The sequence below is a fragment of the Apus apus genome, chromosome 5 (genome assembly GCF_020740795.1).
Source record: "Apus apus isolate bApuApu2 chromosome 5, bApuApu2.pri.cur, whole genome shotgun sequence".
Lineage (NCBI taxonomy): Eukaryota > Metazoa > Chordata > Aves > Apodiformes > Apodidae > Apus > Apus apus.
In genome coordinates, this window is record NC_067286.1 from 22,790,305 (window position 1) to 22,817,815 (window position 27,511).

General features: G+C 41.5%; 2 protein-coding genes across 2 annotated transcripts in view; both read left to right on the top strand.

Moving 5' to 3' along the window:
- The window catches only part of HSD17B12 (hydroxysteroid 17-beta dehydrogenase 12), a 94,658-nt gene extending 91,545 nt beyond the window's left edge, over nucleotides 1–3,113 (top strand). The window contains 2 exon segments of the mRNA XM_051621100.1: nucleotides 951–1,100; nucleotides 1,426–3,113. Coding sequence (XP_051477060.1) covers nucleotides 951–1,100; nucleotides 1,426–1,530 — 255 coding nt within the window. The 3' untranslated portion in view covers nucleotides 1,531–3,113.
- Nucleotides 3,114–4,487: 1,374 nt separating this feature from the next.
- ALKBH3 (alkB homolog 3, alpha-ketoglutarate dependent dioxygenase) lies at nucleotides 4,488–23,629 on the top strand. Its single transcript, XM_051621040.1, has 9 exons — nucleotides 4,488–4,592; nucleotides 6,757–6,869; nucleotides 8,074–8,108; nucleotides 8,889–8,936; nucleotides 10,480–10,583; nucleotides 11,717–11,805; nucleotides 15,412–15,621; nucleotides 22,034–22,132; nucleotides 22,677–23,629. Exons 1-9 carry the CDS (start codon nucleotides 4,505–4,507, stop codon nucleotides 22,767–22,769), a joined length of 879 nt encoding a protein of 292 aa, XP_051477000.1. The 5' UTR covers nucleotides 4,488–4,504; the 3' UTR covers nucleotides 22,770–23,629.
- Nucleotides 23,630–27,511: the final 3,882 nt, after the last annotated feature.

The following is a 27,511-nucleotide window of genomic DNA, read 5'->3' on the forward strand; positions in this document are numbered from 1 at the left end:
GGCTTTGCAATTACTTTTTTTGGAAGCCTAGATTGAGGACAAGGCGAAAACAATGCTGAAACCATGACTGTGGGGACAGAGTGTTGCTTCCTAGTGTGCAACTATACATGCATTCCCTTTCTTTCTCCAGTCCATGAGCTGTGGATGTGTGGAATGTGGTTTTGGAGTCCCCAGACCTATCTTGCTCTACCATGGACATGCCTCTGTGGTACCAGTGTTTCTCTGTCAGCCACATACCCATGCCACTTCCTTTTGCTTTTCCATTATGCCAGAGCCTGGTAGTTCTGAGACCCACTGTCATTTTTTCTGTTTCTTCCAAACATTGCTGTAGAAGCACATTATCTGTGCTCCAGTTCTTGGCCATTCCTTATGTCCTTGAGCTCTTCCACTTTGGTACTGATATCTCCTCCTTCCTCCAAGCCCTCCTGCTTAAGAGCTCAGTATTCTAAGTCTTCTGATGTTCCATTTCCTCTTGCCTTTGTTTCTCTCTGTACAGGCCAAACAGAGCATCTGGTTAGTCAAGTATAAAATCCCTGTCTTGGGTTCTGTGCTTCCTTCCCAAGCAAACACTGGGACTTTACTGCAGAGAAGGAGCACTACAGCATTTTCTGTTAAAAAGCTGGAATGAAGTTTTGAACTAAAAAATGTTAAGGAAGGCTTTTCAGCCACAGGCTTGCAAGAGTAGTTTTTCTAGGGTCCCAACTGGGGGTGCTGACTGTCAGCAGACCACTAAACGATCCTTCACATTCCAAACATGGCTTACAAGATATTTGATTAAAAAGGGTTTTCATACCGTACATTGTGATCTTATAGCCAGAATCACAAAGAAGGCTGTTTCAGCTAGAATTCAGTATACAGGTTACCTAATTTCCAATGATTTTAGTTTATCAATGGATCCGTAAGTTAACCTGAAAGCATTCTATGCTTAACATCATCTTTCCTGTGTGCAGAGTGTTCTACCATATTACGTGGCAACAAAAATGTCCAAAATCCGCAAGCCGACCTTCGATAAGCCCAGTCCTGAAACCTATGTCAGAGCTGCCTTGGGCACGGTAGGCCTGCAGTCCCAGACCAATGGGTGCTTGCCCCATGCACTCATGGTAAGTCCCCTTGGAAAACCTAAGATCTGGAATGTCCTTGGTACGTGTCCATTATGGAAGTGTTCAAGAGTGGGTTGAATGGGACTTTGAGAAACCTGGTCTAGTGGGAGGTGTCCCTAGTGGGATGGGGGATTGGAACTAGATGATCTTGAAGGTCTCTTCCAACCCAAACCATGCTGTGATTCTATGAATAATTTTTAATATTAAATATTTTTTGTAATTCAGCTTCTAACCATAACTTGGTAATAATACTTGTGGGTAATGGTTAGATTTTGCTTGGTACAGGCTGTAAAAAGCTGAGGCTTTTTCTCCCCTCTTTTTTTAGGGATGGATCTTCTCTTTTCTACCTACACCTGCTGTCATTAATTTTCTCATGAAAATGAACAAACAAATACGGGCTCGTTATTTGAAAAAAATGAAGGAGCACTAAGCTGGAGGCAACTTGATCTCAGAAACCTGAAACTCTTGTAGGTTCCATACCCGTGCTGAAGCATCAACTAGACCTAATGTTTCAAACATCTGCAATCGTAGGTGTACTTTATAGCAAGCAAAGTTCATGTTCTGAGGATAGAGGTGAAACGGGACTGTTAGCTTCTAATACTGATTTTAAAATAGGCTTTATTTGCTTATAGATATTATTGGGGGTGGGAAGTGCTTTGGACTAAAATTGCAATGTGCTTCAAGAAGTACTTACATGGACTTGGTCAGACTGTTGCACTGTTGAGTAACAGCTTGGTTATATAGTGTCCATCACATCTTTGTATTCTGCACATAGGCAAAGGGCAGACAAATGGTGATTCTTATATATTCCTGGACAGGTTGGGAGGAGTGGGAAGGGAGCATATTTATTTCAAAAGGTGACCTAGTACTTTTGACAGAGTGTAACTTTTGCCCAGCTTAGATTTTGGGTACTTGCAGAGATTCTGTATTGTCAGCCAGCTCACAAGTGCTCCCCTGCTTGCATGGTCCAGTGTGGTTTTTAGTTATGAACTTGAGGGAAATGAGCCAAAACCCAAAATGAGTGTAATTGCTCATCTATAAATATATACATAAAGTAACACTGCAAAAACAATTTAAATTCTTGGTTCTTGAGTGTGGATTCTAACTTTTCAGTAATATGTAATCTTTATGACTTGTAATAACATTTTTTAAAAGTTCAGTGCCTGCTCTTTGTAATAGGTGGTGATTACACAATGTAGATAAATGTCACAAGTTATGTGTTATGTACTGGTTGCTATGTAAAAGATTCTGGGCACTTTAAACACAGAGCTTGAAATGAGTTATTCTCCTTGTCCGCAATGATTTTTAAATTCTTTTTGAAATGTGTGTCAGTCTGTCTTTTTGGTGAGGCCCTTTGAAATGTGAATCCTGAGTATTTGAAACAGCTTTAAAAATGAGAACTTCTCCAAATGTAGAACATTTTAAATTTAATTTAATTTAAATTGAACTGTGTTAAAATTAGCTGGTTTGTTTCGAGGTTCTGTTTCAAACTGGAAACTCCAGCTCCTGGGAATCAGAGTATACAAGAAGCCTGCACTCTGTTGTTTCTATTTGTTTACTCAGGAGGTAAAGATTTTGGTATGTAATATTCTTTTTTATAAACATAAAATATATTGAAACTTAGAATGCAAATCAAATTGCAAGCAGCTACCAATGTTTTTTGTGGTGACTTCCTGAAGTTGAAGAGTAGAGGTTGTTTTCTGTCCTTGAAATAATAATTTCAAGCTCTGATTTTGAAGTAAAATATGTTCTACTGAGACATGATTTGGGGCTAACATTTCTGTACATTGAAAAAACCTGAATACCGATGCAATGGTGCTGATCAAAAATGAGATGCAGATCCTATCCCATAGTTTTCTTAATTTTTTGGGACAGGGATGTTGAAGTCAGTGGTATAAAGTTCTGTTAAGAGCACATGCCTTGGTTTGCTCTGGATCTGATGTGGAAACGTTGGACTAAACAGTCTGGATGTTTTTGACTTTGTAAAACCAATAAAAAGGAATTTACTCTGAATCTTTAATGTGTTGGTTTTTTTCCTTTGTCCTGGTTTTGCTGAGAGAGAATTATACAATCTCTTGTTCTGTTCAGGTAAGCTGCATTTCTGAGCAGGCTGCAGCACCCAATTCAGTGGTAACAAAGCTGTTAAGACACTTGGCTTTAGTTTGTGGCCAGCCTTGGTGTGTGGGTTTCCATAGTCATTGAGGTCTTCAGCAGTTGTGTAAAAAAGGGCCAGGGCCCTTGACCCAAGCTGGCCAACAGAAATATTCTGCACCACAGATGTCACACTTACTATAAATAGGGGAGTTTGCTGGTGACAGGTCTCTTTCCTCAGTGGCTGCCATCCCTGGGGAGCTCTTGCCTGTCCTGCTCCTGAGGTCTGCTCTTGTGCTTGCTGTGGCTGTCACACTTTCACTAGAGCTGGGGTGCTGGCAGTGCTAGGTAAGTATAACTTTGTACATTTTGCAGTAGTATTGGTAATAGTTTTTGTTACTATTTTATTAATTGTTTCCATTTCAACTCAATGGGCCTTTCTTTTTCCCGGTTCCCCATCTCAGGTGGAGTTCTTGAGTGGTAAGAAAAACTGTCTAAACGAAGACGTATGCAAAATGTTTGTGTGTACATTCAAATGCCTGATTGTCCTTTATCATATATAATAATGCAATTTAAATTGCTGTAATTTTACATGCCAAAACCCAGAGCTTTTATTAATCTGTTTTCCTGATTTTTTAAATCTATTTTACAGTGCTGATATTTTAAAATAATGGAAGCACAAAATTAACTGTTAATTAGAACTATGGATTAAGCTGTATATAAGAAGCAGTTATTTCTGGATAACCATTTTCTGGCGATGGAAGGTGTTTGGAAAGCTGTGTCTGAGGGCAGTGCCAGCTGGCACCGGAGCCCTGGGCAGGAGTCACTTTTTAACCTAAATTGCCTTGACTGCTTTTGAAGCTGAGCTCAGCGATTGAGATGATGTGTGTGCAAGCTTCCCAGCTCCTTTGAATTCCTCGCGGTACCGTCACGCCCCTTTGCAGCCCTGCTCCGAAGGGTTTTCATCGCCGATGCCGTGCAGAAGCTGGAGGGACCTTTCTCTCCCTTGTTGGAATGGGAACCCCGGGGCAGGAGGGTACCGAGTTCTCCTGATCCCGAGGAACCAAAGCGGGGGCGGCGGGGCTGCGCGGAACCCGCGGCGAGGGCTGCGGCGCGGGCGGGGCGGGACTGCGGGGCGGGATTGCACGGCGGGGCGGGGCACCGGGCGGGGCGGGACTGCACGGCGGGGCGGGGCACCGGGCGGGGCGGGGCACCGGGCGGGGCGGGACTGCGGGGCGGGGCGGGGCGGGGCGCGGCACCGGGCGGGGCGGGGCACCGGGCGGGGCACCGGGCGGGGCGGGGCACCGGGCGGCATGGCGGGGCGGCGGCAGCGGGCCCGGGTGCAGGGCGGCTGGGCCGGCGCCCCGGCAGGCCGGCCCGCGGGCGAGGCCCAGCGCGCAGGTGAGGAGCGGCGGCCCCGGGCGGCACGCAGGGGCTGGGCCCTGCCCCGCGGCCGAGCGAGCGCCCGGGCCTTGTCGGGGCTTTTCTGAGCGGGCCGCGGTGCTGCGGAGGGGCCGGCGCTGCGAGCCCCGGCCCCGCGTTGTGCGCGGGAGCGGGGGTCTCTGGCAGCCCCGCAGCCCCGCTGTGCTGTGTGTCCGTGGCGGGGGGCGCGGAGCCCTGAGCGGTGTCCGGCTGCTGTGGAGAGCGGCAGCGCGGGCGCTCCAGCCCGGGCACCGGCACCTGCCGTGGTGCTGCTGCGCCTTCCGGGCACGCGGCAGCCAGGGCCAGCGCCGCGGAAAAGGCCGGAGTTAACGCGGCCGGTTTGTGTCTGAGCCAGGGCGCAGCGGCGGGGCAGCACCGCTGGGTCTCCTGTCTGGCCCGGAGCACCCGTTTGCCTGGAGAACGCGGGCAAAGCTCCACCTTCCGCCGGCCAGACTGCGAGACCAGGAAAGCTCCGGCTTCTCTGCAGACTGTGTGTCCCGGGCAAGCTGATTGATTTTAATCCTGAAAAAAAAGTAGCCAACAAGTGGTGTTCCTCAGGGCTCAGTGTCGGGACTGTTTCTGTTCGGCATCTGTGTTGGTGATCTCGGTAAGGACACGGAGTGTAAGCTCACAGGTGACACCAAGCCAGGCGGGCGTGTTGATCTGCATGAGGACAGGGAGGCTCTGCGGGGAGACTTGGATAGATCAGATCATTGGGCTAATGTTAATGGTCTGGGCTTCAACAAGGCCAAGTGCCGGGTCCTGCTCTTGGGCCACAACAACCCCAGGCAACGCTCCAGGCCTGGGGAAGTGTGGCTGGAAAGTGTCTGGCAGGAAAGGACCTGGGGGTTCTAATTGACAAGCGGCTGAATATGAGCCAGCAGTGTGCCCAGGTGGCCAAGAAAGCCAATGGCATCCTGGCTTGTTTTAGAAATAGTGTGACCAGCAGAAGTAGAGAGGTGATTGTCCCCCTGTACTCAGCACTGGTGAGGCCACACCTGGAGTGTTGTGTCCAGTTTTGGGCACCTCAATTCAAGAGAGATATCGAGGTGCTGGAGTGAGTACAGAGGAGGACAGTGAAGCTGGTGAAGGGCCTAGAGAATAAATCTTATGAAGAATGCTTGAAGGAGCTGGGAATGTTCAGTTTGAGGAAGAGGAGGCTCAGGGGAGACCTCATCAGTCTCTACAACTACCTGAAAGGTCATTGTAGAGAGGTTGGTGCTGGTCTCTTTTCACAGGTAATTAGCGACAGAACAAGAGGGAATGGCTTCAAGCTGCAACAGGGGAGGTTTGGACTGGACATTAGGACAAAATTTTTTTCACAGAAAGAGTGGTTAGACACTGGAATAGGCTGCCCAGGGAGGTGGTGGAGTCACCATCCCTGGATGTGTTTAAGGGTCGTTTGGATGTGGTGTTGGTGGAGATGGTTTAGGGGAGAACTTCGTAGAGTAGGAATGATGGTTGGACTTGGTGATCCCAAGGGTCTTTTACAACCTGAATAGTTCTGTGATTCTATGTAGCCTGTAAGTTGTTTGTCACAGGTGTTTCATTCCTTCTGTTCCTAAGGGGATTTTTGAAAAACTTTTTTCCCTGTCTTCTGAATTATGCAAAGTGAAGACTTTTACTTTGTCTCAGTTTCAAGCACATTTTTTAACTTGTTTGCATGTGTAAATAAAACACACGAAGTGGTGTGCCTGACTTAATCATCCATATTTTGCCATCTCAAAAAAAATTTTTAATAGAATTTTTCTCAGATAAATGTCTTTTTGCTTCCCCCAAAAAAATAAAAATGTAGAGGGAAGCAGTTTAGCTGCTTGGAAGAATTTCTGCTGGCATGCTGCTGTGTTTGTGGTACAATTGAATGGTTCTGAATGTCATCGTTCCTGATAAAAGAATGTTTTAATTTTTGTCTGTCTAGGAATAACAAATAAATATTAAAAAAAAACCAAAACACTTTCGGGGCAGTTTAAACTCTTATGTAATGTAGGTTTGGCTACTCTGGAGTCTCTGCCAAGCAGAGGAGAATGCTTCAAAGAATGATTCCATAAGTGCTTCCAAACTCTATTTTTTGTATGGTGAAATTCTATTTAATGTTTGTTTTGTTGTTGTTGTTGTGTTTTGTTTTTTTTCCTCCTTGCTTTAGCACCTAAGGCACCTCTGGCCAGCAGCCTTGCTCCTGCAGGCACCAGACCAGCGTGGATGAGGAAAGATCAGCCACACACTGAAAAGCAATTTGTCTTTGAAAAGCCATCAGAGGTAAAAATTGCATGGTAGAAATTGCAGAATCTCATATTTTACTAAACTTCAAATGATAAAAATTATCAGACTTTGAGATTACAGTCTCTTGCTTAAAAACAAATTAAGTACTCAGCTGAGCTGCACTTTGGGTTTTTACCAAGCAGAGTTTGCAGCTCTTGCATATATGGCAAACAAAGTCTCTATTTAGCCTCAGACTTGGAGTATTCATTAGGTACCTGTTAATTACTTTTTTCAGAAAGCTGAAATAATATGTTCTTCTATTTATTCAGAATAATGCAGTGCCCTAAGCATGATTTGAGCTGTTTTTCTCTTAGTCAGGCTGTGTGTCTTACATGTTGCAGGGGAACAGCATGAGATTTATTTTATAGACTTTGCTTTATGTCCTGTCACCAGATGGAGAATATTTTGCTCCGTGCAGTGGGAGAGCTGTTCATTCCTTTCTTGGGGAAAAAATAGTCTTGAACACTTTTTTCTAAGACAGAAGTGTTTGAAAGGGTGTCTTCTTGGCTTGAAATTATTTCAGATGGTCTGGGAAGATTCTGTTTTCTCTTTGGCAGAGCCCTGGTATCTATATTATACTATATTTTGACCCTCTTGTGTGGTCAGTTTATTTCCATCTATTTCAGCACTCTCTTGAGCTCACAGAAGAAAAGTGTGAGTCCCTGAGACAACTAGAATGATAATCCAGGCAGGGCCAGGCTAAATTAAACTACTGTGTTTTTGTTTTTACAAAAAACAGTTATCTCAAGCTGTGCAGACAATTTTACAGTGTCAGTTCCTGCTATGTGTGGTCTATCTTGTGTTTTGCTCATTGTCTGGAGCCTAGGATTTGTTCATCCCTCCTATAGTTGCTCTAGATTTTTACTTCCAAATGTAAAGATAAGATTTTTTGTTGTTGTTGCAGTTGATAAATAGCAAGCATTGTAATAATCCAAATAATTTAGAAATTATGTCCTTTAGGGGGCAGTTGATTGTTAAAAACCACCTGCCATTGTAGCAGCATGTAAGAGTTTTATGGAACATGGAGAGAGTGGGAGGGTTCTTACTGCTTACCAGTTGTCCAGAGGCATGTTTTTGTTATTGATGTGCTAGTATGCAGCTGTACAGAGTTACTGTGGATGGCAGTCAGTTCTGTTTGACCTGAACATGCCAGGTACTTAAATGCTTGGTATTCACCATGTATTGTCTTGTTACCTTTCAGGTGGTGCACAAAGTTCCTGAGGCAGGCATGATAGAGTGAGTATTCTGCTGACGTCACTGTCCTTCATGCGGTTTGTCTGCCTTGGTGGCTGGTGGGAATCTGCTGAAACACTGCCTTCTCCACTTACAACTGCCATGCCTTTGGAAAAAATTTCAGTACAAAGGGTGGAGTTTCAGCCTTTTTATCCTGAACTGAATTTCTAACCAGTAGAGTACAAGGCTGTGTTAACTAGTTCTTGTAGCTTTGGTGTAGCTGTATGAGCCAGGAAGAATGAGCAGTTGGACATTCCGGATTGACAAAATGGCAAATATGTGTGTATGTGGTGTATGGTGAAGATACAGATTTTGAAAACTAGGTTTGCTTTAGTTTGGTTATCTTGGTAGAATTTCCTTACTCGGTGTGCCTATAAATGCAAACCTAATGGTTGAGGTGCAGTCTTGTATGGTTTTTTCCTTTAGATTCCCCATAACATCCCTGGTTTACTTATCTCTAGAGCCCTAAAACTCTGAGCCTTTGGTGAAATAATAGTGAGAGGTAGAAAGTACCCACAAACTCATTTGCTTTTACAACACCCTTTGCTGCCTTACTCTGAACTTTGACTGTCTCCAGCACATTATTGCCTCCCTTTTTTTTTCTATTTTAAAGAAAATCCCTTGTCCGAGATGTTGCAAGCCGGTACTGAGGGACTACTTATGTGGGGAAGAAAAGAACAGTTTCCCACATCAGCTTACAGTAATTCTAGTTCATGATGCTCGGTGTAAGATAATTTCTTGTTGTTTGTCCATCTGATAGCTCTTTCCCTTCTGCATCCTCAGCAAGCCTGGTGTGTATGAGCTCAGTACAGGACCAAGTGGTGTTTCTAGGTAAGTGGATGAAACTTGTGTGCTGTTGCAGAGTGACATGTTGATACTCATCAAGTCGAGCCTTTGTAGAGTGTTTTGACTGTAGCAGGTGCACATTGCCCTTCCTCTGTGTCTTCTGTTTAGAGTACTTCTGGGAATACTTTCAGTATTGGGTAGCAGAGACTTACACAGTTCTGAGCAGCTCTGAAGAGAAGTGAACCTCTTAACATCTAGTGCACACTGCATCTAGTTTTTTCTTCTCCAGAATGAGGAGAAGGAGCTATGTCCATTTATTTCATGATCCAGAGTAAGTTGCTACTTGAAATTTGGATCAGTATTCCTGTGTTAGCAAGTGTTTGATGTCTGTGTTGTATAGTTAAGAGCTACCAAAAACTTTTAGCTGTAAATCAGACCTGTTTTAAATTAGTCTAATAAAAGCCTTTAACATTGAGCAGGTTTGGTAACTTTAGAGTTGACCTTTTTGCTTACATGCTAGGCCTTAATTATCTCAGCTTCAGAAAACTTCAGAAGAAAACCTTGCTCTGTCATTCCTACTAACTATAATGCATTTTATTTTACCTTGCTGACTTAGCTGCAATATAGGTATTAATCCCTTTCTTCTGAATTAGTTAGGTTTTATTAATAGTGGAAAAAATGCCAAGGACGTGGTAACTTTTTGTGCCTTTATTTCAAAGCTTGTTTTCTTCTAAAACTGCAAATGAGGTTTTATACCCATTTGAAAAGTAACTATTTTGGCCAGCTGCAAAGAGAAAAGATACACAACCAGCTGGCTTATTCTGTCATGTTCTGGAATTTGTTTTCTTAATGTCTTGCTGGAATATATAAATTTCTGGAAAGTTAATAATCTGATTTTGCATCTCTTTTAGTACCTTTACTATATATATTCTTATTGTGATGTCTTTGGAGCACTGAATAGTTGTGAGAATAACCTCTTGTGAACAGCATTCCTATTCTGCAGCCCACCACAGTGGCTGGAATATTTAAATGCTACTGTTAGTGCAGTTTAAATATAAAAGGTGTATATGAAAAAGTAAAAATAGGAGAGGTTAAATGCTCTATGATTCTTGTGCTTGGAAAAGAGAGGACAGGATGGCAATAGTGGTAAAGGGTTATCAAATTCTGAGTGGCGTGGAGATGGTGAATGAAGGGCAATTATTTACTTACATTGATTGTAGTACCATAATCAGGGCTATCTAATTTATCAGATGTGAAATTAATAACAAGCAGAAGGATGTCATTTTTCACACAGTGTATGGCAGATTGTAGGACTCATTGGATAGTTTTGGTGTCACATGTTTTAAAAAGCAATTAGATGCATTTGGTGGGGGGAAGACTGATCAGGAGCTCCTGCTGCCTTTCTGGTCTTTCCTTCAAATCACCTTTTGGCTGTGGTCAGGAATAGGATACTGGGCTTTGCCTTTTTGTCTGATGCATTTCAGCCATTCTTACATCCTTTGGGAATCTTGTAAATTAGAATATTTTATCACAGCATATATAGAAGTGTATATTCCTTCCATCTTCTATTTGTCTTTTTCTTCCTTAGGATTCATTTGATTTCTGGCTTTATTGACTCGGAACAAGCAGACTGGATGTTTGAACAACTCCTCAAAGACATACCTTGGGGTCAGAGAACTCACATCAGACAGGGTAAGGGGTGTGTAGACAAACTTCTTAGGTCATTTCCAGGTCATTTCCATTCCAAAATTCATGCACAGTTTATAATTGTTTTTCATTTTACATATTACCACTGCTTCCTATGTTTCCTTCCAGATTATCTATGCATATCTGAAGAGTACTGCTGCTTAATTTTCAATCTCTATCACCATGTTCATATTGCCAATTAAATAAGATCTTTGCAAATCAAAATTCCCTGTCTTAAACATACTGTCTCACAATTGCAAAAAATCTGTTCTTTGAGGTTTTCATCGCCAGGAATATTTTTTGCCTCTTTCTCTTCAGATCCCAGCAGAGCATATTTCTCTTCCCTTGCCTTTGCTCAATAGTTGCAGTATGCACTAAGTGAGGGGACTGCTATTCTGGATTTGTTCACTAAGGGGCATCTGTTCCAGCTAAATTTTTCTTCAGTCAGGAATGGATGTAAGATAGTATATCAGAGGAGTTACTGCGCAGAGCTGGAAAGTAACTTCAACATCTGTGTTTATTGGCTTGCAGTAAAGGTACAATATAATGGAGAATGTTATCTGTCAAGCAGGAGAAATAGCTACTAAGATAGTCTTTTCAGAAGTTGAAAGTACTTTTTAACTTGATGTTCGTTTTACACCACAGAGCATGCTCATATTTGACAAAATATTACTTGTCCAGCCTTTGTACAGTCTTCTTCTGTAATGCCTCATTGATGCTGCAGTCCTTTCCCTTTCATCCTTTCTGGTGGCTACATCTTGCAACTTATGCCAGTGTGTTAGGCACTGGATCCATGAGAATATAGAACAAGCCAGAATTACAAATAAAATTTCAGCTTAATTTTACGGTCTTTAAATAGTCCAGTCCTTGCCATGTCTGTCATAGGGGTAAGAAAATGTATGTGATTCTGAGATTTTGGCAAGATAGTTCCTCTTACAGAGGTAGACCTGCTTTTAAATAATCTCATTCCTTCACTGTGATAATTATGTAAGACTGAAGATTTTAAGGGACTGATTTTTAATTTTGGGTAAGTGCACGGCCACTTTTTGATAGTTTCTTGGCAGAGTTGCATCAAACTGTCCATTTTCAAGTCCTTTGATAAGGCAACTGAGAAAGTCTTCTTGTTTTTCTCTTTTTAGATGTATCTTTTGAGGAACCAAGGCTGACCTCCTGGTATGGGGAACTTCCTTACACATACTCCAGGAAAACAATGCAGCCAAACCCAAATGTACGTATATGTTTACCGTTTTCTTTTGTTGCTGTCTACAAATAAATCCTTTGCAGAGATTGAGACACAATAAATCCCTCTCTCCTGTATTTTTCTGTAGAGTATCTATCTGCATTTTGTTTGTGATCAGCAACAGGTACTAGTGGAATGTGGACAACTTCATAAAACAAGCATTATGACTGGATTGACCGAGAGTAATATGACTTAGTTGCTAACCATTGGCAAAAGGAAACTCTGGAGTTTAAAGTTCTAATTTTGGGTCACTGTAGCTTTAGACAAAACTCTAAATTTTTCTGTGTGGCTTTATTTATCTTTATATTGGAGATTGTAATGTACACAGTCATACTGAGTTTTTATTTGTAAAGATAACAGCAGTATCAGTTACTGAAATAGTTACTTTCAGAAACACATTCAGTACTGCTTAAATGAGAATTTAAGCATATTGGTGATTCCTTTGTGAGAGCTGTGGAATTCACACACACAATCTGCTTGCTCAGCAGCTCCAGATTGTATGATGTAATTTTCCACACTATTTTGGAAGTGTTAAAAACCTGAGTGACTCATTGAGGTTTTGTTCATGTTCACTGTCTCTCTCTGGCCTACAGTCTGTTGTCCCTTTGGCCTGTCTCTCACTATTGCTTTGTTTGAAATTTCCATGGCAGTAGGCTGCAGTGTTCTGAACTATAAATTGTGACTGTTGAAGGCTGGATAGCATGAGAGGAAGCATCCCAAGTCCCAGAATTGCTGCCAAAGTGGGGATACCTCCTAGAAAGCTCAGTTTGAGAAAAGTGGAGAGGTGTTATTTAACAAGATGAGTTTTTAAGATTTTGTAGTCTCAAAACTTCCATAACCCATGGAATTTGTGGTGGAAAAAATAGGTTGTTTTTTTTATGCTCATTTGTGAAATACTGTTTCAAATTTACTTTTCTAGAAGCTGAGTGGCTTTAAGGATTGGAGGTGTCCCTCCAGAATATTTTTGTTGTTCACTAAATATTTAAATCCAGTTCAGAATTACCAGCTGTGGAAGTCGCTGCTGCTCAGAGTTTGGATAGAGCCTGAATACCCTGAATTGACATGCATAAAGTCCAGGGTTAGCTCTCATTGGTCCACTGGTTTGTTTTTCTTATCTAAGAGGTACAATGCCTAAATCAGTCAGGCATGCTGATCCTGCCTTTTATCCCTGAATAATTCTTCTTTTTGCTGAGAGAAAGAAACTCCAGCAGAGAATGAGATGCATGGGCAAACTTGCATAGCTGGGAAGCCAGCCCTGCCACTGGCTTCCCTGCCACTGGCTTCACTGGTATATGTTATGGGTAGACTGCACATAAACACTCAGATATTTCACTCAGCTTTAGAGGCAGGAGTTCCTGCAGTCGCAGAAGCAGCAGTGGATGGTGTAAAGAGCACAGTTCTTCCCTGTAAAATAGGGCTTATATCACAAAAATATCCCAAGTAAAATATAATTCAGTGCACAGCTTGGCCAAAGCCAGTTACTTTCTTGGAACACTTGATCTGTAGGAGCAATTAGCTTTGTGCTCCTCCTTGTTTGTTTGGTAGGGCTGGATGTGATTGCAGCATTGGTAGGTATAATCTGGTACTTGTGCCTAAATAAATATTGATATTAGAAACATGTTTTTTTATAAGCAGTTGATGGCACAGTAATGTTTCAAAAAAATTACTTCCACTGCTGCAGGTTTGTAATGGGGTTTCTACTGAATTGTAAAATTCACCATCTGGTAACGTTTTTAGTAATAAATATTTTTGTGATAGGAACTGAAAGAATCCACTCCTAGTTGGTCGCTGAAAAGTACTCTCAGTAAGTCTTGTTGCACTTTTCATAGAATCATAGAAGGGACCTCAAGGATCATCTGATCCAACTTCTTTAGGTACTACTATAGTTTATATGAGATGGCTCATCACCCTGTCAAGCTGAGACTTAAAACTGTCCAATGTGGGTGAATCTCCCACTTCCCTTGGGAGACTGTTCCAATGTTTGACGGTCCTCATGGTGAAAAATTTACCTCTTGTGTCCAATCAGAACCTCCTCAGGAGCAACTTGTGCCCATTACCCCTTGTCTCTTCCATGTGACTCCTTGTAAATAGGAAATCTCCATCTTCTTGGTAGCCACCCTTTCAGTACTGGAACATGGTAATAAGGTCTCCCTGAAGCCTTCTCTTCTCAAGGCTGAACAAACCCAGTTTTCTCAGCCTCTCCTCACATGGCAGGTTCTCCAGTCCTCTGATCATCCTTGTAGCCCTCTTCTGGATCCTCTCCAGCCTGTCCACATCCTTTTTTTAGAGCAGGGACCAAAACTGAACCCAATAATCCAGGTGTGGTCTGACAAGTGCTGAGTAGAGCAGGATGATGACTTCTTGATCTCTGCTGGTGATGCCCGTGTTGATGCAGCCCAGCATCCTGTTGGCTTTCTTTGCCACTGCAGCACACTCATTGTGTTCACTCATTGTTACTTTTCTGTCATTGTATTGTATGTCCTGCACATACTCTGCACTCAGACAGCTCAATTACAAGCTATAGCTCTTTTTTGGGTGGTATTACTGATTTCACTACATGTCCCATAGCTGCAAGCTCTGTTTATCTGTATTTAATTAATCACATGATCCGTAGTCATTGAAGGGATTATTTCAATGTTTCTTCTGTGAGTGATGCGCTGAGATATTTGGAATCAGTTCTTTATCCTCTCTTGATCTGTGTTTCTTATATAATGGGCGAATATTCTGGCCTACAGTGCTTTGGCTTTTTTTTTTTTTTTTTTGTAATATACTTATGTAGTACTTAAAAGCACTCTGACATATGAAAGTCATGATGTAAGTTTATAATATTAAATAATTATTCACTGGACTGAATTGTAATAAAATGTCCAAAGCTGCCTTGGGCTATACGGGCTCAACAGGATGTTAGCAAAGAGAAGGATGAAATATGGGGCCTGTGACACTGTTTTTGTGAACCACTGAAAAGTTACAGTGTTGAAATAAAAACCTCAAGAGGTGGTGAGTTGGCTCCACAGGCTGTAGTAACAGTGTGGGGACAGAGGGCCACGATGTGACTGTAAGGCCAACCGTTGTCTCTCGTTCTGTGTCAACATCTGCAGGTTGAGACCATGTAATTGAGTCACTGATTGCAACTTTATGGGTCCACTGTGCCCACCGTCAGTGGCCAAGTAAATCAGACATTATCAGACTCCTCTGGCTTGGCCAGGAGGTTAAAAAAGCAAGGATGCATGGGAGAAGTTGCACCCTTTTTGTCTTCGTTAAGAACTCCCATGTTTACCTATGGTCAGTTCAAGCAGATTTTACTGTGTCTACTTTCTCACCTTTCAGTTAATTGGGATGGCTGTCTGCATTTGTACAAAAGGCAGACTGACTGCATAGTTTAAAGATGATTTAGTATTGAGTGATTTTGCAGAAAGCCCATTCCTCAACTTTACTAAATATATAATCAGAATTGTTCAGAGGCATTTGTTTGATTTCAAGTTTATCGTGATTAAGGTGCCGTGTATTCTGCTTATTACTTTTCCCCTTGTGTCTTACCTTTGCTGCTGGCCTGCTTTCATGGTATTTACCCTCTTCCTGCTGTGCTGATCACAGTGGCATCCCCTGCTGACGGAGCTGAAGGAGCGCATTGAGGAGTTCTCTGGCTATACCTTCAATTCTCTGCTCTGCAACCTCTACCGAACTGAGAAGGACAGTGTGGACTGGCACAGTGACGATGAACCATCGCTGGGAACCAATCCTGTCATTGCCTCGCTCAGCTTTGGTGCTACCCGGACCTTTGAAATGAGGAAGAAACCCTCTCCTGTGAGTGTTCTTGTCACATTGAGAGAGTCTTGTAGTTACTAATATGTTTAGTATTTTCCCTCTGTTTAGAGAACCTAATTACTAAAAGTGTTCAATAGTAGTTAATGAAAGCACAACTTACGAAGTTCTGTGGAATAAGCATAGGGATCAAGGAGTGTCCTATGGAACATGACATCTTGAGGATGGGAGTGGGACTACTCTAATAACGTGTTGCAGTGTAGTAGTGCAGTGAAATTGCAACCTGGGCACTCTTCTGCCCAAATAAGGACCTTTCCCATTACTTGAAATGAAATCAGTGATGGTGGAAGGGGTCTTTCACTGAGTAAATGAACCAAAGATTTGATGCCAGTTTCTTAAACTTGGGTAAGCATTATGTAATGCATGGTATATATGGGATGAAGAGTAGCTCTGACTGCTCTTCTAAGTAAAAATCCTCTTAGTAATGCTTGTATTTTGACTTGCATGTGTTCAGATTGAGGGGCAGTGCACAGAAGGAAGGAGCTAAGTGTTGGATCCTGCACTTGGGTCACAACAACCCCATGCAGGGTTGGAGAAGAGTGACTGGAAAGCTGCTCAGTGGAAAGGGACCTTGAGGTGCTGATTAACAAGCAGCTGAGTATGAGCCAGCAGTGTGCCCAGGTGGACAAGAAAAATCCAGTGACATCCTGGCTTGTACCAGGAATAGTGTGGCCAGCAGGACTAGTGAAGTGGTTGCCCCCTGTGCTCAGCACTGGTGAGGCCCCACCTTGAGCACTGTGTTCAATTTTAGGCCCCTCACTACAAGAAAGACACTGAGGTGCTGAAGCGAGCCCAGAGAAGGGCAGCAAAGCTAGTGAAGGGTCTGGAGAACAAGTCATATGAGGAGCATCTGAGGGAACTGGTTACAAGTGATACAAGGACAAAAGGAAGTGGCCTCAAGTTGTCCCATGGGAGCTTTAGAGTGGTTGTTAGGAAGAATTTCTTCACCAAACAGGTTGTCAGGCATTGGAACAGGCTGCCCAGGGCAGTGGTGGAGACACTGTCCCTGGAGATCTTTTAGATGTGATGCTTAGGACCATGGTTTAAGCACTGTTCTTGGTAGAGTTAAGGGCTGGTAGAGCTAGATTATGGTTGGACTAGTTCACCTTAAAGGTCTTTTCGAACTAGAACAACTCTGTATGATTCTGTAATTCTAGTATTTCAGATTCTAGAGTTCCAAAGGCCTTTTATTTCCCTGGGTTCTTGTAAGTGCTTTTCAGTATTTTGAGATGAAAGATGGAAAGATGTAATGAAAATACAGGATGAGAAATACTATGGTAGAAACTCACTGTGTATAAATGGTACTGAAAGAAAAACCCTAAGGCAGTTGCCAGTGTGTGATCATGTACTGGGTATAAAACAGTATGTACCACCATCCAGGTAACATCGTGCTGTGCTGTTGAAGAACACTACATCAGAGTCTTCAGAGATTGCAGTTCATGTTAGTATCTGTACAGCTAATATCTTGAAATGTGAATTTATTTATAAGAGATTAAAATTATATTTCTCTAACTGCAAAGAAGACCAGTAATGTTGGTGGGTTTGGTTTTTTGTGCATGCTTGTGTGAATTTTGACATTTATCTGGCAGGAATTTGGTGGTGTTTAAATAGGCCGTTGTGAAACTGTTACAAATATAAATCTTTTTGTCCTTTCTCTGCGTTTTTCCTTGTCAAAAAATGTGGAAAAAAAAGTTGTTTAGATGCAGTGGTTTGTTGTTTTGTTTTTGTGGTTGATTTTTTCTCCCTGAAAATTGTTCTGGGGTGAGAGGAAGGAAGTGTTCAGTTCTCTCTTTTTGGTGAGTACTGTACTGGATGAGTAAGTGTTCATCACATAATAGATGGTGAAGCAGTGTAGAGACATGCATATCCTATTTGAATCTGCATCAACAAGCATCACTTGTGGCTAAGTAGAAATAGTTCTTACTCAGATTTCAACCCAGTGCCTGCAAAAAAAGCTGCAAATACATTTCTCGAGTAAATTCTCCCCTGGAATTAAGGAGACTGAATGTAAATTAACATGATGCCAGAAACTGTTTTACTTTATCTCCTGGGCTTTTTTCTTTTTCAGCAGTCTTTCTTCTAAATACTGCCTTTTCTGGTTCTTTTGACCAATTGTGTGTTTGTAGCTGATGTATTGTCTTTGCTTTAAATGGTTTCTAGAGTTTTTTTGATGCTTACTTGGTAGTTCAAAGTCTACAGTGAAGTGATCTGTTTTCCTTTATTTTCTACTTCTGGTTCCAGTACATTACTTCAGCTTTTTTCTTGCCTCCTTCTTCCCCCCCACATCATTGTAGCTCCTGCCTTCAGTGAAACCAAGAGATGAATGCTTTGTTTTAAAGCTGTGATTCATACACAATTCACACACAATCTATGGTTTAGTCAACAAGTCCTCTCGTGTTTGCCCACAGCCTAACTGTCACCACTGCACCACTGTGAGTTCCTCTTGTTCTCCACACAGCTTCAAGAACCGTGTCCCACACATACATGGCTTAATTGTTCTGCTCTTGAGGAATTGATTTTGCTGTGTTATGTGGGTCTTTCTGATGCAGTCTCACGACCATCATTACTATTGCTTATCACTGCTCAACTCAGTGAGACGATGCCTGGTTATCTGATTAGGTCTTTCTGGAAGCTGAGTGTGAAATGTTGTTAGAATGGTGATACTTAATGTCCCAGTAATTTCCCATGTCCTTCTGGGAGCTGCTGTGTATTAGAGATCTGGGTGCTCTAAGGACCAGTTTGGTGCAGTTGTCCAAAAAGCTGCGGTAAGTTAGAAGGCCAGCTGTCAGGTTGCTCCTCTTCCATCTGTAACCAAGGAAACTAGTGGGTGCTGGGGAAGAGAGGGAGCTTCACGTGTGTGTTAGATAATAGCAGGATGTTTGTGGTGTTCTCAGAATCAGCCTTCAGATGGGTCGGTCCTTCAAATGAAACATAAACACAGTCCTTTTCTTCTGTTGTTGTTTTGTTCTGGCAGAACTTAAAGCTCTCTCTCCTAGTACTTTTGAAAACAGCAGAAAAAGAACCCTTCGTGTCCTAACAGGCCTAATTGAAAATGAATGTGGGAATATATGGAGCACAGTAGAAAGAAGGACAAGAGAGATTGAACTTCTAGATTGGCATGAAGGAGACATGCAGATAGCACCATTATTGGCAGGACTTGAGCAGCTATGGACAAGCAAAGCAGAAGATAGAAGCACTTTAAATCTACCTCACTTGCAGTCTGCTAGGTCAGCTGGAGAAAGACTGGAGGAGTTTAAGCTCAGAGATGTCCCGTTTAAAAGAGGAAGTAACTGCTGCTTTTACATACTGACTTTTTTAAGCCAAAAGGGTACTTTCTCCTAAATAGTTTATTTTAGCAGAATTCCTTTTTAATCAAGATGAGCAAGAAAGAAAAATTCACTGTTGTCCATCCACAAAGTGAAATGATGTAATCCTGTGAAGTAGGATACAGCCATGCAATGGTATTTCTCTGCTTTTCATCAGCAGTCCTGTTTATAATACCTATTTTTGAAGTTTTTTCCATGTTTCATCTGATGAAGTTTAAGACAACACTTTCATCATTACACCTCACTTTTAATTGAGCAAGATAAATGCTAATAATTCTAGAAGCTTAAAAATATGTTTTGCATTTTTCTTACAAAGAATACATATTATATGTGATTGAGTGCCTTCAGCACTCCCAGATGCTAGAGGTTTAGTGAGCTTAGTCACTGGCATAGCCTCAGACCCATAGGTATCCCCAAGAAACACACAAATCCAGAATTGCCAGCCAGTGCTGCCAGTACTGAATAGCTTTGTTCTGGCCTACTGCAACTTCCAGTCCCAGACATGAACCAAAAGTAGCAGAGGGATGAAGAGGTAGTCCTTTGTATCAAGTGATGCTTTTTAGCATTGGGAATTGATTTGATCCAAGCCAAGCTCTTGTTCATGTTAAAAGATTTGCAGTCTTTATATATACCTATATATGCATATTTTTATACCACTCTCTCTGCCCTGTCCCCAGTTGTTCTTTTGCAAATCAGACTGTTTTAAGACCAAGACATAATTTCTCCAGTAGTTGAGACTTTACCTCATTATTTTGAACTTTTCTGTGAGCCATGAGTTTTAAAAAGACAAGTATACGTCAAGGTGGGCCACTGCAGAATTAAGCTTCAACAAAGTTAAATAAGAGTGAGTTTTTGTAACAGCAATAGAAAGTGTTGGATGATAGCTGTTTGGTCTTTTTCATGGCTGTCAAAAGACGATGTCTGCCTTTTTATGACCCATTTATGTTTTGTTCTAACCACTGGGTCTCTGCAGAGCCCTGTTAGTTTTCTTGAATAACTCAACATACTGCTGAATCCTGGAGGTCTTGTAATTTTGTTTGGGGCTTTTTCCAGTGTGAGGTAACTATAACTGCACCTCAATCTGTATTAAATCTTACTGTGATAATTCCATTTTCCAAGTCTCATTTGTCCTTTACTGTTTCCAGCTTCTTTGTGATCTGCTTCTGTTACAGGTGTCAGAAGTTGTGACCTCTCGTATATGTATATACACACACACGTATATATCTTCCCCCCTATCCAAAGTACAATTTCATCTTACAGGACAAATGTGACAATGTGACAAATTCCACTCTGGTAGTAACAGGTTTTGTTGAGTCTGGAGTAATTGCTGCCTTTAACTGGGTCTGAAATAAATTGAATGTTTCCTCCTCCTTAACACTCAGGAAGTATAATTTTAGGACTTTGCCGACCATTGTAAGAAACTGGATAAGAAGATCCTGCCTAACCAATGAAAAAAATTAAAAATCTGATGCATTTGTTCAGCAGCTGTGTAATACATAAGGTCCCTTACAGGAACACCATCATGCTTTAGAAGCTCAAACCTGGCCTGCTTATTTTTTCTCATCTCTTTGTAGTACTTGTGTATTTCTAGCATTTCTTGCAAGAGCAACTAACTGTTTTGATGATCTCTTTGAGGAAAAAACCCAGTATCTCTGGTTCTAAAGGCAGTGGTACAATAACAGATACACATTCAATATATCTATTTGCTATATGCATATACTCAGAAAGGTTAACCCGGTACTTTTACTGTGTAGAGACTAAGAACCTGACATACTCTTCTTTTCAATAGAGGACATTTATTATCCACTTTACACTTTGAACCTATCTTTGGCTTTCTATAACTTAAAAATAAAAGACCTCTTGAGTCTCCTCCATTTCAACACTTAACTAAAATATTTATCTAACTCCCTCTCTCTCTAAAATAATCTCTGTATTTTGCAGGTAATTCCCTAACTGAAACTTCCCTGAATTCTTCATTTCAGAGAGTTGCTTTCCACTCTTTCTAGGCAGCTTGCAAAGTTGGCAATAGAGATCTATAAAAGGCAAAATACTGCCATTCTGTTATTTGGGGGTTATCCTGGTTTTCCTATTCACATTTCACTATTAATGAAATAATCAAAGTGCTGGCATGGAGTAGGCAAGATGTTGACTGGAAGCTGTCCAAGGTTTGCAGCAATTTTTATGCAGTTGTTGAAGGCTAAAATCAGAACATATTAAAGGAGTACATAGAGCATTATAACACCTGCCCATCTGGCATTCTGGAAGATAATACATGTAATGCACAGCGTGGTTTTGTGAGGAGGTAACTGTTGTGGTTGATGGGGAGTTTGAATAATAGACTTCCCCAGGCAATTTGACTTAGCAGTGTATTACTCTGCTTTAAAACTGGAAGGGATATTGCAAAGCAATAGAGAGTTACAGGTCCCACTAATGCAGCATGTGTTAAACTTAATACTGCAGTGTTACTATGTCTGGTTGTTGTGTTTGTGTCCATAATCTGAAGGTTCAACAAAAGTTTGCAAAGTATTTGTCTTCTAGTTTAGCAGTCTGTTCTGCTTAGTGATGATAAAGTTGAAGAAAACTTCTTTTACATGGTACTATAGGAAAAGGAGCTTGTTTTTGCATAGGAAAAGTTCTTCATCTAGCATATAATACTTTACCACCATGTAATGTCCAAAAGGAGAGTGGAAGGAAGGTGCGTATGTTTGATGTAGTCGATAACCACTGGAATCAAGGTGGCTGCTGCAGAACATCTCCACACAGAACTGTTTATTTCAAGAGTGGATGTTTCCAAGAGGTTCACAGCCTCCAGGATTTTGTACTAGATGTAGGAACTTGTTGAACTTTACCTGTGTTGTACAGGCAGTGAGACACAATGGCTTCTTCATCCTTAAAATGCTTGGCTTCTGAATTCTTTATGAGGTATGGTAAAACAGGTTTAGTTAGAATTCTCAATCTTGTACAAGCTTCCTCTTCTCCCCTCACAGCTTCCTAAGCTCCACTACAGAGGGCTGCAGTTCTACCAAATTCACATGCCTGCTTTGTCAGTGTCTGATGTTTCCTTTTAGGAAGAGAATGGAGACTATACTTACGTAAAAAGACTAAGAATCCCACTTGATCATGGGACTCTGATGATGATGGAAGGAGCTACCCAGGAGGACTGGCAGGTAAGAACTTCTTGACACCATTTGTGTGCTTTGCGGGCTGTGTAGTTTTCTAAATATGCACAAGGCACTCCCATAAAGGTATGCGACATTCTGCTTCCAATGTCACAGTTGTTTCCCAGTGCATTGATACTGCTTTCTGCCTCAGAATTTCAAAGCACCCTCAGAAACAATGGGCTTTCTTTCTGCTGCTAAGTGATGTAATAGGAGTCAGCTCAGATGTTGCAGCGTTAAAGTTCAGCAATGAAGGTTGCAGCCTGAAGCTGAAAGCAAAATCACTTTAGGAACTTTGAATATTAAAAAGTTGCAACTTAATTTAACAAGTTTCCAGTAATCTACAAAGACCTTTTGTTTTCAGTGGCCCTGAAGAGTCAGAATATGGATTTTTTTGCCTTACCTGAGTGCTTAGAAATGTTAATTAAAAGCCATAGCAGGAAGTTAAGGTTTTTTTATGTTGTTTGATTACCTGAATTTTAAGCTCATGCTTTTGGGTTTTTTTGGTTTTGTTTCTTTTTTTTTTTTTTTTTTTCCCTAATGCCACTTGCAGCATCGAGTGCCTAAAGAATATCATTCTAGAGATGCACGGATAAACTTGACCTTTAGGATCATTCACCCAGAACCTGAGGGAGTTTGGAAGTGAAGAGGCACTTTGGACATTGTTGGACAGAAACCCACTGCAGATCCAGAGCCTCAGATTGCTACAGATTTAAAGGAAGCCTTACAGGAATAGAGTTCTGTGAAACATGTGATGGGGAAAAGAATCAATATTATGAAGATATTATTAAGATCTTAAGAAGACAATCAGAAGCTGCCTGTGTTACGTGGACAGTGCTGTTTTGTTTTCAGGAATGTTATGTTACTAGATGGTAATAAATCACAGGCCTTAAGTTTGTGAAACAACAATGGTCATTCTTAAAAGAACACAAAGCACATGAAAGATCTGAGAGGTACCGACTGGAGCAATAGGACTTGGCAAACAGTTACTTTTATATCTTCTCTTGTCCTCCCTTTCCTCCCAAGTAGTGATTTGGGTTCTAAGTAAGGACAAGACAGAAATCTTTTCTGTAAAGCCAGTTGTATTTGCACTGTGTGTACAGAAATGATAGAGCTGCACTTCATGATGATCTCAAACCCCTTTCACCAAGGGGCAGGATGCTGCTTTTTATTTGTAGGTTGCAAAGTCTTTTGCAGTGAAGCAATCAGTTTACTTTTTTATATAATTACTTGAATTATACTGTTGTCTAGTAGACCAGAGGGTCAAGGTTCCCTTCTGCTATGCACTCTGTGGTCAGACTTCATCCTGTTTATCCATGTAGACTAGGCAGATAAAGGCAAGCATTGAAGACACCTTAGCCATCAGCCTTATCAGCCAGGTTAAAGCTGTCCATTGCTTGAGTATTAACAATCCTCTATCCCTGGTGGCTTGAAACTGTTACATCTCTGTTATAGGCAGGAAAATAGAAACAAAGATGAAAAACATAATTTCAGAATTTGCTATTAATTTCTTTGTTTCATTTTTGTTTGTCTTTTTAGTGCAACTAAGTTGTGGCTTCCAGTGGTTTCAGGTGGGACAGGAAATGTCAGCATCTCTGCCAATGCTGACAGATTCTACTTCCAAGTTTGATACCCAGAAGAACTGGTCCAAAGATTTTGCCCCAAATCATTGTAATCACAATGTAAGTCAGTTACAAATCTACACTAAGTAGCGTGTAGTAGCACGTGCAGCACTCACTCTGCTGCTTCTGCTCCTAGGTCATTGCATATTGCATTAAAGAATATTATTTGGAGAGTTATCTCTTGAACCTTTGCTGCTACAGAGGAGCAGCTCAGACCTGATTGTAGGTTGACTTGCTGGAATTCTTCAAGTTTGCCTGCCCTTGGTACATCTTACCTGTTGGTAGGAAACAGTGAGCTGATAACTGCTGTCAAGTATTTTGTCTACATGGTTAAGTTCTCGATGCAGCTAAATGCATCCACTGTAGTGGATCAAAGTACAGGTTTGGTATGTAAGTTTTTGGATTATATTCAATGTTAATTCCTTGCATTTGAATTTAAGGTTCTGGGCTCCATGATATATACTCAGTATCTCCTGAGAATTAGTTTTGCAGGAGGCAGATGCTTCATTTCACATTCACTTTTTTGGGTAAGCAGAGCTCTGTGCAGGTGTGTGCCCAGGCTTGCCAGTCCTTACAGAGGGTGTTTTTCCTTAACCTAAGGGACAGTGCTAATTTCTCCAGCTATTCTAACAAGGCAACACTTTAGACTTTATCAGGCCATACTAGCTAAATTTATTTACTCTGTATTAAGAGCAGTCATGTTGTAAGAGAGCATAGGAGATGGGGACTAGATTGAAACTTTTCAACCCCCACACCTCAGCCTATGGAAACTGAAACTCATTTGAATTCAATGAAGCTGTGGCACGTAACTGATGGTAGGGTCCTAGAGGCTGATACTGTTGTGGAAGAACAGTTTTTCCACTTACTGCCTTTGTTCCAATTTGTAATGGTAGCAAGTTGTGGTTTAGTTTCTTTAATTCCTTTGATCCAGGAGAAGGCCAAAGTTTCCTCCTGAACAATAAAATTTTTTATAAGAGATATGCTATATCCCACAGAGCTCTCTTGGGGCAATACCTTTTTGTTATTGGTGTGTACTGTATTCTACTCTCTCTCTCATGTTGACTGTGCTGCTGCCTATATCCATAGATGGTTGATGGTGGGAAGAAGGCATAAGACTCCCCCTGTACTGAGTGCCCTGTATACAAGGGGAACAGCTGGCACAGAGGTCAGATTTCTTTGTCAGCTGAGAACTTGTTGGTTCTTCCTTCCTCCCCCCACCTCCTCCCAAAAAGTCACCTAGCCAGGTGGCAGTGGATCGCAACCTCCTGCCTGCCAGGACAGCAGGAAATGGCTTAGAGCAGAGGAGATTGCAGCCCACATCTCCTTAGGAGACCTTTCTGCAAGGGCATTTTTTCTGTAGGTAGAAATTTGTTCCTGTATGCTGCAAGCACTTACGGTTCTCAAAATGGATATGCACAAAAGTGAGATTTAAGAAGTCTTGAGCCTGGTAGTGTTGTTGTGACACCTAAAGATTTTTCACTAGAGAGCAGGGCAACTTTTAGTGCTAGTGTTAAGGTGTTTCTGCTGCTGGAGTCAAGAGCAGAGGGTAATGCATTTAGAATGGTAAATATATAGTTAGGTGCCTTTTTTTAAGTTAAGTTGTATGGATTTGAAAACAATATTTCTAAAAATACTACTACTAATAAACTAAAAATATTTGGGTTTTAGCTATAGGGCTTTCTTCCTACTTGGGATATTTTGACAGTACAACATTCCCAGCTGCTGGCTTTCTGAAAAAAGGTTTAAATTCGGAATTCTTTACACTAATTTAAAGTAAAATGTTTATACGTACGCATATGAGGCCTGGGGGTTTTGTTTTTGCTGGTATCACCAGACTTGCCAGTCTAAGCTTGGAGTAGTCTGTCCATATGATGTACTGGAGCAGTTGCTAAGAGCTTCTTTGCCTACGGATCACCTCTGAATTTTATTTTCTATATTCCTTGTATTCTTCCTTTGTCCCCCAAACTGTCTCTCATAGATTTTCCTTTCCCCTTCTCACTCCCATTGTTATTTGTTCATATTTATCTGTAGTTACCTCTCATATGCTCCCTGCTGCAGGTGTGATGATACTTTTAAATGTAGAAAACATAAACTGTGGGTTTTTCCTGTTAATTCATTCTGAAATGTTATTTTTCAGCAGAGTATGTGAGTCTTTTCCAAGAAAAGCTGAAAAATTCTATTCATCGAAATTGTTCATTGTCTGTGACTTTCAAAGAGATTGAATCTACTAGTTACCCCCGTTAAGATTCCCTTTTCCAAAACAGCCATCATCTCTTCCAAAATATAGAGGCCCTCAAGCTTGATGGTAAGGAAGAGACAAATGGGAGCTGTCTTTAGTAAGGGTGGATGGTGGCCCACCACCCTGAGGGAACATACAGGATGGAGCTGTTCTGAAAAAAAGATGGCTGGTTCCATCAACAATACGTAGCCATTCATTTATTTAACACCTATCTTAACAATAACATTATTAATTAACCATACTAGTGTCAGGAATCACTCTGTCTCCATGCTACTTGCAGTAATAATTTAATCACAGAATATTTGAATATACAAGCACAAACTCTTGATGGGTATATTTGATCAACTACTAACCTTTTGAGCCACACTGGGTTTACCTAAGCAAGCACATGACATCTAAAGCCAATAGCAAGGTTCCTTCATTTCTCCACTTTATTTATTTATTTTTTTTTAAAGGGAAAAAACTTCTTCAGGATGTTCAGATTTTATTAGCTTTAAAGCTGCACATAATTGTATTCCTCCTGTGTCAGATTAATTCTAGCTATTTATTTTCTACTTCTAAATTACTATCTATAGCTATACTAGCTATAATAGTAATGTAAAAGGAGATGGAGTGCCAGGAAGGGGTTAAGAAACCAGAGTTATGATACCATAGTATTGGCAAAATGCAGAAGACTGTTCTCTTGAGTTTCAGGATAGAAGACATATGATGGGTGCTGCAAATCCACAATGCCTCCTTCTCAAGTGCTGCTACTGTTGACTTAGCTAAAAGGCATTTAAGACCCACTTTGCCTTTTCTGGTCATAAACCTTTTCAGAATGGATATGAAATCTGCCTCACTCTGTTTTCCAAGTGCTTCTTTTCCATCCTGGAGATTTCCATGGCAACCTGGGCCATTTGTTTAAATTTGAGGTCACTGGCCTGTCCTCTCTGCACCTACCTTCTATTGCATCTTGCAGGGTGACTTGTAAGGGTTATATAGGGGCTCAGCAGCAGCTGTCTAAAAGAACACTGGCCTGTACCAGAGGGCCATTCACCCAGCAAGATGACAGATGTGTGCTTTCTTCCTTGGTGCCCTGCTTGGCTTACCTCATTCTGCACCTGGGTCGAGGCAATCCCATGCACGAATACAGGTTGGGAGGATTAAGGCTTGAGGACAGCCCAGAGGAGAAGGACTTAAGGCTAGTAGTGGATCAGAAGTTTAACATGAGCCATCAGTGTGCACTTGCAGCCTAGAAAGCCAACCATATCCTGGGCTACATTGGAAGAAGCATGGCCAGCAGGTCAAGGGAGATGATTCTCCCCCTCTACTTTGCTCTGGTGAAACCCCACCTGGAGTACTGTGTCCAGTTCTAGAGTTCCCAACATAAGAAGGACATAAAACTCCTTGAGCTCGTCCAGAGGAGAGCCACGAAGATGATCAGAGGCTGGAGCACCTCCCATATGAAGATAGGCTGAGGGAGTTGGAATTGTTCAGCCTAGAGAAGAGGAGACTCCGTGGTGACCTTATAGCAACTTTCTAATATCT

What these genes read in the sequence shown, in the direction of transcription:
- ALKBH3 (XM_051621040.1), top strand. Translation starts at nt 4,505, where the DNA reads ATGGCGGGGCGGCGGCAGCGGGCCCGGGTGCAGGGCGGCTGGGCCGGC. An exon ending in GGGCGAGGCCCAGCGCGCAG is followed by an intron (nt 4,593 to 6,756) that starts GTGAGGAGCGGC and finishes TCCTTGCTTTAG; the next exon opens with CACCTAAGGCACCTCTGGCC. An exon ending in TGAGGAAGAAACCCTCTCCT is followed by an intron (nt 15,622 to 22,033) that starts GTGAGTGTTCTT and finishes GTTTCCTTTTAG; the next exon opens with GAAGAGAATGGAGACTATAC.